The sequence below is a fragment of the Branchiostoma floridae genome, chromosome 8 (genome assembly GCF_000003815.2).
Source record: "Branchiostoma floridae strain S238N-H82 chromosome 8, Bfl_VNyyK, whole genome shotgun sequence".
NCBI lineage: Eukaryota > Metazoa > Chordata > Leptocardii > Amphioxiformes > Branchiostomatidae > Branchiostoma > Branchiostoma floridae.
In genome coordinates, this window is record NC_049986.1 from 9,743,158 (window position 1) to 9,753,780 (window position 10,623).

General features: G+C 42.4%; 2 protein-coding genes across 2 annotated transcripts in view; both read left to right on the top strand.

Annotated features, from left to right (window-relative positions):
• The first annotated feature begins 219 nt into the window (after nt 1-219).
• On the top strand, nt 220-3,141 carry LOC118421195 (pollen-specific leucine-rich repeat extensin-like protein 3). Its single transcript, XM_035828357.1, has 2 exons — nt 220-266; nt 2,703-3,141. The coding sequence occupies exons 1-2, from the start codon at nt 220-222 to the stop codon at nt 3,139-3,141; spliced, it is 486 nt and encodes a 161-aa protein (XP_035684250.1).
• Nucleotides 3,142-6,137: 2,996 nt separating this feature from the next.
• LOC118421628 overlaps nt 6,138-10,623 on the top strand; it is a 21,840-nt gene continuing 17,354 nt past the window's right edge. The window contains exon 1 of the mRNA XM_035828996.1: nt 6,138-6,184. Within this exon, the coding sequence (XP_035684889.1) occupies nt 6,176-6,184 (9 nt within the window). The 5' untranslated portion in view covers nt 6,138-6,175. The remainder of the gene's footprint in view (nt 6,185-10,623) is intronic.

Genomic DNA, 10,623 nt, shown 5'->3' on the forward strand with positions numbered 1-10,623 from the left:
AGACTTGTCAATAGCCACCCAATATGTGATTTAATATCATGTATTTGGATATCGTATATTCTGTGGTCTGGCAGTGTATTATAGACAAGTAGCATTTGATGTTGTATGCGTTACATGAACGTTGTCCAGCAGCATTCAGTTATTTGAAAGTGGCATCCCACGTTTCTATGCCAACCAGTTTGTTGTAGCTACGTCATTTCCGGATCCGAAAACAGAGCGATGTCCGCCAGCAGAGACTGCACCTACAAGCGACGTGTCACCCACACGTTGGCGTATCGATTCAGAAATGTTCAGAAATATTTTGCTTTGTTTATGTCCACGATGTCTGTGATATCAACCTGGACGTTTTCTTTTATCTTTAGCGCCAAGTCCATCAGAATTGTATCTCTTTGAATATGAACTTTACGTTTCGCTATAGGCTCTTCTCTGTTAGTCACACATGCTTTTACTGGGGACGGAACCTGTGTTGTTTTGGTGACCTATACGTCCTACAACACACATACAAAATGTATTGTATGTTTTCATAGCTACGAAAACACAGGCGTGCGTGAGTTTGCAGGAATTTTTTTGTCTGCCGCCGCTCCACTCACTCACTCACTCAGAATATATGCATCGTTTTCATCCCTTGTTTAATTTCTTCTTTTAGTTATGTGATTTTATCAGTTTGTAGTGTGCAATGGATATGTCTTCATCGAATCCTGTACATTATCTCATTTTGTGCACAGCATATTTTGAGTGTTAATGTATTTGATACAGTTCGTTAATAGTTTTGGTCGGCTAGAACATGTCTAAAGCCGTACGAATACAGCATCAAGCGGTCTTGCTATCATGAAAGCTGTCCACCAAATTATTTTTGACCGCTAGTAAACGTCGAAAACAGACGAATACAGTAGCAACCGGTATGCTATTATCATAGCATATCGATTTGACATTTGGGACATACTTTTATGATGTCTCTGATGTACACTGTGAGTTTATGTTTTCAATATCAACTGTCAATCAAATTTGTTTTTCTCAGACGCGAAACATCATACCAGACAGCATATGTTTATAGGTACCTATAGTTGAAACAAAATGAGCTCATCTTTGTTGTCAGTTTGCTGTGTGATATTTTGGGTCAGGAGCTACAAAGAAAAGTAAACGCGTGGGTGTTGTTGCCGGTTAGTATCGTGGTGCCAACTTGAAGGATCTTCTAAGTTCTATTTAGGTCACAGCAAGTACATTTTATGGATGACATCAATGCGCTCATTAATTTTTACCAGATTTCAGGAAAAAATTCCCATTCGGGCATGATCAGATAGACCAAGATATGCAAACATGTTGTGTTAGAGCCTAATAATTATACTTGTGACACTAGGGAGGTAGCCATGACTTAAGTTGCAGAAGTGAAACTTGTTGGATAGTTGTAAAAGTGCCACAAATATGGAAGCCATGAATGTAGTTGCCAGCTTGGTAAGTGATACCAATGTACCAAACTAGTATCACTTTTACAGTAGCTTACTTCTTTGATATAGGAATAAATGCCTTGTAAGTTGTGATGCCAAGTTTTGTCACTTCAAATCTTGTTACGACGTTTATTGTGTCTATTTTGAAATTTAGCCATCTTGAGCCAGGAGTAGGCCCCCGTATGCGCACAAGGCCTATCTGAGTTAGTCTTGTTCTTATTGGGTGGGCTGACTACTCTCTCATCCCAGCCAGGGTCTCAATTGTGTGGAGCTTACAATAGGTGGGGCTAGATCACAAGGGTCTGAAGTTTTGAACCACTCACACCGGGAAAGACCCCCTTTCGATAAGTGTGCTGGGTTCTTTTACGTGCTCGAGGTGTGGCTCTCCTCAACCACGGGACCAACGTCAATAGTTGGTACACTATGCAATTTTGGCCGAATATAACGTTTTTGACAATTCATGGCAAATTTCAAAATTTTTGTGTGTGGGGGGAGGGGGGCAGTGGATATGTCTTCATTGAATCCTGTACATTTTATTCCATTTTGTGTAAAGCATATAATTATGAGTGTATAACACATTTACAACAGTTCATTAGGATTCATTTGGTAGTCGCACGTCAAGTTAAATATTATTTTTGACCGCTAGTAGACGTCTGGAACTTCAGACGAATACAGCAGCAAGCGGTATGCTATCATCACAGAATATCGATTTGACATTTGGGACATGCTTTTATGATGTATTTGATGTGCACCGTGAGTTTATGTTATCAACGTACACTTTGAGTTATGCTATCAATCAAACTTATTTTTCTTGGAACTGAACATCATAACAGACAGAACATATGTTTATAGGTACCTATTGTTGGAACAAAATGAGAACATCTTTGTTGTTAGTTGGCCCTGTGATCTTTTGGGTCTTGGGCTTCAAAGAAAAGTATCCGTGTTGTGTAGGCGGTTGATGTCGTGCACCAGACTTTACGGATCTTTGGGTTATATTTGGGCTAGAGACGCACACTATCCAGACAGCGAAAATAGGGAGCAATCAAGAGTGATACATATGACCGAAGAAAAGCTAGCGGATCCAGAGAGAAAGAACTTTGCAACAGACTGAGTCAGCTTACAGCCCAATGTGGAAGAGACTGTCATTCTCGTATAGGACTGTTTATAGCCAAACCTGTAGGGCTGATATCAATTAGCATTTTACCGTGGTCAATACTGACCGAAGGGGATCACTGGTCTACCTGATAAACTGATCAGGTTATTGCCCCCTCCCTCTACCCCTTTCCACTCCTACCCACTCCCCCCTCTCCACTCCTACCCCCTCCCCTCTCCACTCCTACCCCCTCCCCTCTCCACTCCTACCCCCTCCCCTCTCCACTCCTACCCCCTCCCCTCTCCACTCCTACCCCCTCCACTCTCCACTCCTACCCCCTCCCCTCTCCACTCCTACCCCTTCCCCTCTCCACTCCTACCCCCTCCCCTCTCCACTCCTACCTCCTCCCCTCTCCACTCCTACCCCCTCCCCTCTCCACTCCTACCCCCTCCCCTCTCCACTCCTACCCCCTCCACTCTCCACTCCTACCCCCCTCTCCACTCCTACCCCCTCCCCTCTCCACTCCTACCCCCTCCCCTCTCCACTCCTACCTCCTCCCCTCTCCACTACTCCCCCCTCGCCTCTCCACTACTCCCTAAATAAAGCATTTTTCTTCTTTTTCACATCTTTGTGGATTCTCTAAGAATAGATTTTCCTGCATTCAAAGAAAGACATGCATATTGTTGTACGTACTACTAGACAGTTTATCTTAACCCAGACCAAACGAGGAATTCCCATCGACGTACAAGTGTAAACAAAATTAATCATTGATTTTCTTTTCCAAAATCACTGTCTCTGTTTTTATGGTGAAAGTTGCAGAAGCTTCTACATCGGATGCCGCATGAACCATTTGTAGAAAACTGCAGAAGGTGTAAACGATGTAACGTTATAGTTTGCCTTAGGTATTTTAAAAACAGTAGTAGAATAATAGGTGACAATTTTGGCTAACCTTAGCTTTCCCCCGCCCTATCAACAATAGGGCCCGTACATTAATATACAGTATATTTGTGGTTGGTTGGTCGCAGTCTACAACATGAAGTCTGTTTTCACGTTTTCAAGGATCTGCCTTGTCTTAACTTTTAGCCCTTTTCTTTGCCGCCTCATTCAAAAATAATTCTATCTGTCCTTTCCCAGAGCGGTTAAATGGTACGACCCTTACTGTAAACACACTACGATACAACTACGCGAAACTATATCGATTATACTCAGAGCTTATTTTCAATTCTACACATGTCCAAACTTACAATTTACTTCACAAAACGAGGCATATGTCTACTGTACGCTTTTAGATAAAATGCCAGTCAGTCAATTACCGGTTCAGTAAAGCAAAGTCATAAATTTATATCAAATCCAGAAAAACACAGTCATACCTGCGGCACAAACAATGTTTAGCATGACAGGACTCTGTTTTGCCATCATGACTCAATGTTCAGGATATGGAGCTGTAATTTGTTAAACTTCCGCAAGGAGTCACTACTACACTGCTTTGCCGTCATGACTTCAAGTTCAGGAAACGCAGTTGAAATATAATGTGTTCAAATTCCGCAAGGCGTCGCTCCTGGGATGTTTTGCCATCATGACTTCCATTTCAGGATATTGAGTTAAAACGTGTTGAACTTCCGCAAGACCACGCTACTTACATATGGGGAACTCCATGGCTATTGACAGGATCAATGGCCAATATTTCTTCTGGGAAGAAAACAAAATTAAATTTTGCATAAAAACATGTTGAAGAACATTAGAAGAGTGACTATATTTCGGACTAACGTCTGTGTTTATTGACTAATACTTGTTATGGTTTGCTATCATGAAGATATGTTATATTTTGTGTCAAAACTCAAAAGTATTGACACTGAGTAAGTGAGTGGGTGCCACAAGCATGCGTAAGAAAGGAGTAGAAATAGAAATAAACACATGCCGACACCTGGGATCGGACCCGGGCAGGCAGATCACAAAGCAGCGCTAACCACTACGCTAAAAAGGGCTGATCAGCCGATTGGCGTAGTTGTTGGCGCTACTTGAACCCCACTGTTACACATGCTAACGTTCATCTGATGTACTATGTCAACTGTGCTGAAAGCTAACCACGAAACCACGCTATATTCATGGTATCCGCGCGCTCATTACCTCCATGAAATGTCATGGAATGGAGGTTATATTTTCTGTTATGTGTCTCTGTCTGTGTAGATGATTACTCAAGAATGGCTGGATGGATTGGTTTCATACTTGTTGTGTTGGTGGGGTGTGATGAAAGCTCAAATCGATGAGATTTTGGGAGCCGTATCTGTCGTTATAATACGGGGGAGATCACGTGGGGGTGAGATCGCTGTGACACCTGTCCAACAAGAAAAAAAACGACTGGGGACGGGGGCGTAGAGGTCAATAACCTAACAGCCCAGCGACTGACAAAATATAAGAGGCACCACAAGTTCCGTCAAGTTAGCGCATTGAATCTACCCGCCACATCAAATCCACTTCACTCCGTGTTGTCAGTCTCGTTAGAGATCACTCGGCCAAGTGTTGCCACCATCAACAAAGATGTACTGCTTTTGTCCGAAGATTAGATTACTGATAACACACAAATGTTGTATCAATTTGGAGGATAACTTTAACAAAAGCTTGCGTGTGTATCTCATGTTGTCACATACGTTTGACGTTAATCGTCATTTGTGATACCAAGACAAAATAAAGTGGATCAAAAACGTCAGACAATATTGCCATATTGAAGATCAAAATAAAGTCTCTGTGAAATATTGAATTGCTGCAAATACGTGAATAACTTTATGAGATAAATCACTGGAAAGACATAGATCATGACATACTACATCGTACAGTTGTGTACTATTTACCATTGCGGTATACTGGTGAGTAAGAATTTGTGACACTGAAAACGTCTGGGTTAAATGTTGTGTATACGTTAGGGGATTTTGACTGATGTTTGTGTCCGCGTTTTAGAGTACATTTCTGCGTATATCCAAGTCCGTACGAGTTCTGTATTAACAATTTTGACCCTCGGTGGAGTAGCCTGTACACCAAACCGAAGAAAACCTTCTTCATTCCTGAACCAAAAAAATATTAATACGAAAATCATACGGACTTAAATACTAGTATAAACACAAGTGTGGACGGGCCTTTACAAACGAGGTAGGACAAAATGCCAAGTATACACTAAACATGCTTCAAAGTATTAGCCAAATGTCGAACCAATTTACTCGTAGTACAGTACATCTTTGATAGACTGTATGCGTGCACATGTACACAAAATTAAGAGGTTTTACGTCCGGCAAAAACAAAACTGAGAGGGCCTTTCCCTTTAGATGTGAAATTCATAATAGATAAAGCCGACTGAAATAGCGTCATGTGATATTTCATAAACAAGTCATAATATGTTGCATATTTGTGACAACGTCTTGTGCGAAAGCAGCCAACGTGGCCAGATATGCCTATTCAACACCGGATATGGCGTCATCATAAATCAGGCGTTGCCATGGAAACATACTATTTTAGCATGTGATTTCAAAATACTTCATTGCTATTGGCTAACCTATCCACAAGCAATATTACTTCCTACTCTATGTATAAAGTAGAGCCAGACCAAAGAACATACCACAAACCAAGAGATCCAGGGAGCCTCCACATGTTCATGGTAGGTGCACATATCCGCACATATATTTTGTTGTTTTATGTTTTGGAACTGTTGCTTTGCAGGTATGTCAAAATGATTTGATGTCATAATGTAGTAATGAGAAAGGGTGTTCGGTGACTATATTTCTTAATGTACATTGTATATTTTTAAAAAAAGTGTAGCAAAAAGTTAGGAGATTGTAAGAAAAATAGTCAATGAGCTTGTATACCTGATATGCAGGTTGCCAACAATTTCTTATTTAATGCCTGTTAGAAAATATTGATAATGGGCAAGTAGGCAATGGGCAAATAGCATATCTTGTTAATTGAACGGTTACCAAAACGTTGAAAATAAGTGCCAATTGCTATAGTGCAATAGTGAATGTTGTTTTTTCTGTATATTTTCTTCCTTTACGGTCTAGTTACAGGATTATTTCACTATTTGTTTAAATTTATAACAACCGCAAAATAAGGGCTGCTACATTATAACCTTATGTCCTGGAATTATTGGTATAAGTTCGTGGCCTTATGGCCTAAGCGTTAAGAAATATTCTATAGCAGCCACCTGTCTAATCACGGCCTCACAATTTCTGGTCCCATAGATACAGACACACTGCCTATTGCAACCATACGGCTGCCATATGTCACCCTGTGCCGAGCTTAAGATCGTAGTTTGCGAGGATTTGGAGTTCTCGACAAGTTCATTTGGACGATAGCGGAAGGTCCGCGTGGCTTGACCGTTAGACCGCAAGTCTTTGTCAGCGAATTTCCGCACATTGGGCATGGCAATATCAATCATTTTCGGTAGATTTGACTTTGTCAGTTGAATTTCGAGACGATCGAGACAATGTTACTTGGTGAGAAAGATTAGTGGGTACTGAAAGCATGTGTAACTTATTGCTCTTTCTTTCTTTCTTTCTTTATTGACGATGAGACATGTCATTACAAGGGTCTGCCTAGGCAGCTTTGGGCTGGTAGCGGCAGAACCTACAAAATACGGACGAACATACAAAGAAGTCATACAATATAATACAATAAAATAATCAATGATTAAAAGGTGTCATGCAACTATACAGATTGATCTATACCATTTGTCAGCTAACTTAAAAGATTGGAGTAGGTGGAAGGTCAGTATACTATCATACGGGTTTAATATTAAAATCCTGACAGGAGGTGGCTTCTGCAACGGGCTTTGAACTGTGGGAAAGTGGTGGAGTCGGTGATGTGGTTTGGTAGGTTGTTCCACAGTCTGGAGGTATATGGAATAAAGCTGTTGCTGTATGTTGTAGTTCTGCAGCGAGGGATATGGAGGTGTGAAGAGTTTCGCAGACGAAGCTGGGTTTGGGTTTGTCTTGTTTGAGGGATGAGTGGTTGCAGGTGGGGTGGTACAGTGCCGGTAACCAGTTTGTACATGATGACTAGACGGTGATAGTCTCGCCTAGTTGAGAGCCTGTCCCATCCAAGCTCTTGAAGCACGTCCGAGTAGGGTGTTCTTGGCGCTGCACCTGTAACTAGGCGGCCTGCATGGTACTGTACGCGCTCTAGTACTTTGGAGGCGGCTACACTCATGTTGGTGAAGAGGATGGAGGCATACTCCAGCCTAGGTCGCACAAGGGTAAGGTAAGCCAGTTCCAGTGCTTCCTTGGACAACTTGCCTCGCAACCTCCAGAGGTATCCAAGTACCTTTCTGGCCTTACTGGAAGTATTCTGTGCGTGGTCGTTCCAGCCCAAAGCCTGGTGTAAGGTGACACCAAGATGCGAGTAGAAGGGAACCTGTTCGATGAGCTGGCCTGAGATGTAGATAGGAGGAAGTACAACTCTGCTTCGTGCAGACTTGATGCAAATAACCTTGCACTTCCCTGGATGCAGTTCTAGACCCCAGACATCAAACCAGTCAGAAACAAGCTGTAAGTCGGAGTTAGTGGTGCTGGCTACCTGCTCGGCCGTCGGTCCCGAGTTTGACAAAGACGTGTCATCAGCAAAACTGTTGATGTCCGATGTACAAGGTAAGTCCTTGATGTCGTTTATGTAGACTAAGAATAACAGCGGGCCAAGGATACTGCCCTGTGGGACGCCCGCGTACGTGTACCTCCAAGACGACGTAGCACCATTAATGACCACACGCTGCTGGCGGCCTGTGAGGTAGTGATTAAACCAGCTGATGAGTGGTCCACTAACTCCGTAACGCGATAGCTTGTACGTTAATCCATCGTGCCACACAGTATCGAACGCTCTACGGACGTCCAGAAAGACGGCGGCCGTACAGGAGACATTGGAGTCATCAATGGACTTGGCCCAGTTGTCAACCAATCGCAGGAGTTGTAGGACTGTCCCATCCCCTTTTTTGAAACCAGACTGGTTGACGTTTAACAGATTGTTGACGGTAAGATAAGTGTACAGGCGGTTGTGAACGACTCTCTCCAACACTTTGGCTACGGTGGGCAGAAGTGCGATCGGTCTGTAGTTTGATGGATCAGTCCGATCACCCTTTTTGTATATTGCCGACACGTTTGATTGCTTCCAGTCTTTTGGTATTTGTCCTGTAGCGAGTGACAAGTTGAAAAGCTGACAAAGGGAGGCGCTGATGGCTGGTGCTCCCTCCTTAAGGAGTCGGTTGGTTATTCCATCGGGGCCTGGAGCCTTGTTAGGATGTAATCCTTGCAGCACACCCAGGACTTCTTCCTCTGAGACGTGAATTGTAGAGAGTACTTCATCAGTGAACTTAGGGAGCCTGCTTGTAAAGTTTGGATGCGTAGCTTCCTTAGTGACTCTGACAAAGACGTCATTAAGGGTTTCTGCCTTATCTTTGTTTTTGTCCAGGACGATGCCATTTACGGAGAGTGCTCGTGGTCAATTGATCAGCAATTTCTCTATAGTGGCCACCTGTCTATAGTGGCTACATTTCTCCAGTATCGCTATAGACATGGTTGGCTGTATCCAGAAGTAAGGTGGATACAACACGTTCCCATATGGATTTAATTGCGATGAAATAGCTTAGAACTGATAGTCAGCGGTTATAAGTTCCTGATTTTCGGTTCCATTTCTAGCTGAATCTATCTTTTGAAAACGAGCTTTTTCTGATGATCTTTGCAGTTTTATGGACAGAGAAGTAAAACGTAGACGACATGCAAATGTCAGTTATAACCTCTTCTTTTGTCATCCCATGGCCATCCTTTCAAATTTCTAGTTGTGCAGTGAACGCTTCACTTTGACCGGATTACCATCTTCTCCATAAGTATGTTGGACTCTTTTCCATGGAGAGGTTTGACACTTGGGACTTTCTCTTGAATCTTATAAGGGCACTGTCGGTCAAACAATTTTGGTAACGTTATATGTTTCTTCATTGAGATAAGTGTCCATTACAGAGTTCCTGTGGGAAAATGACCGATATAGATAACAAAACAAAATAGTAACTAGTACAGAGAAGTAAAGGCAAAAAAGACTTACGATAGGTGGTCAAGACCGAAGACCCAGGAACAAGTGGCAAAACTCAAATTTCGGGGGATGAAGGTAAAGTGTAAAGCCCTTCATGAATATGTACCGAAACTCAGATCACTATTGTTACTCTGTGACACTGGAGGGTAACCTCCAGTAACAGAGTATTGTAATCACTTTGTGCGTTGGGTGTTCGCACCTATATCTCTATGTTCCGTATGCCGCAATCGCATGTGGATTGGCATGTCGTCTGTACTCGGTTAGGAAATGATGCACGTTGTTTTTTTTTTCGCCGTAGCTGTTTTTATTATGGATGTAATAATTTCAGTTTTCACCCCTACGCCGTCCGGTATAGTGGTTCAGGTCTTCCTTATGATTGTGCCTTAAGCGTTGTAGCTATTTGATACCGTCAAGCAGATGTTGGCCTCGTCGGAATATGCAATCTCGTTCGGGCTTTGCGTTTCCAATATTGAGGTTGGTTTGACATAGCATACTGTTAACATTTTGCGCGGTTGATAGTCATATGCATGTTATGGTTAAAACGTGTTTGATCTTTGGGAACCTTTTTTTTCGCGGTAGCTATTTTCATTATCGATGTAATAATTTGAGATGTCACCCCTATTTCCCTGGTATTGTAGACCAGCTGGCTTATAGACGCTGGGGTCTGACAATTACTTATCTCGAAGCAGATATGGGGTTATTTCCACAGCTGTGATTGACCTACTTTTAAACGAGGTGTGCGTCTCAAGTATCCATTGTGAAGCGCTGTTGTTGTTTCATTTGTGTCGTTCGATTGAGACGCTGAATTAGCTGTGTTTTAAATTTGGCAGTGATAGGTATCGTAGCTTTTAAGTAGGTTTTTTGTATTAGCTGATGTGATGTGTCTTGTATGCGATTCACTACTATATAGGTGGGGTGGCCATGCTCTTAATCTGTCGGGTAGGAACGTGTCTTTTGTGACCGGAACACCGAAAGTAGAGGGAAATAGCAGGGACAGAAGGGGTATGATCTTGGAGGGAAATTATA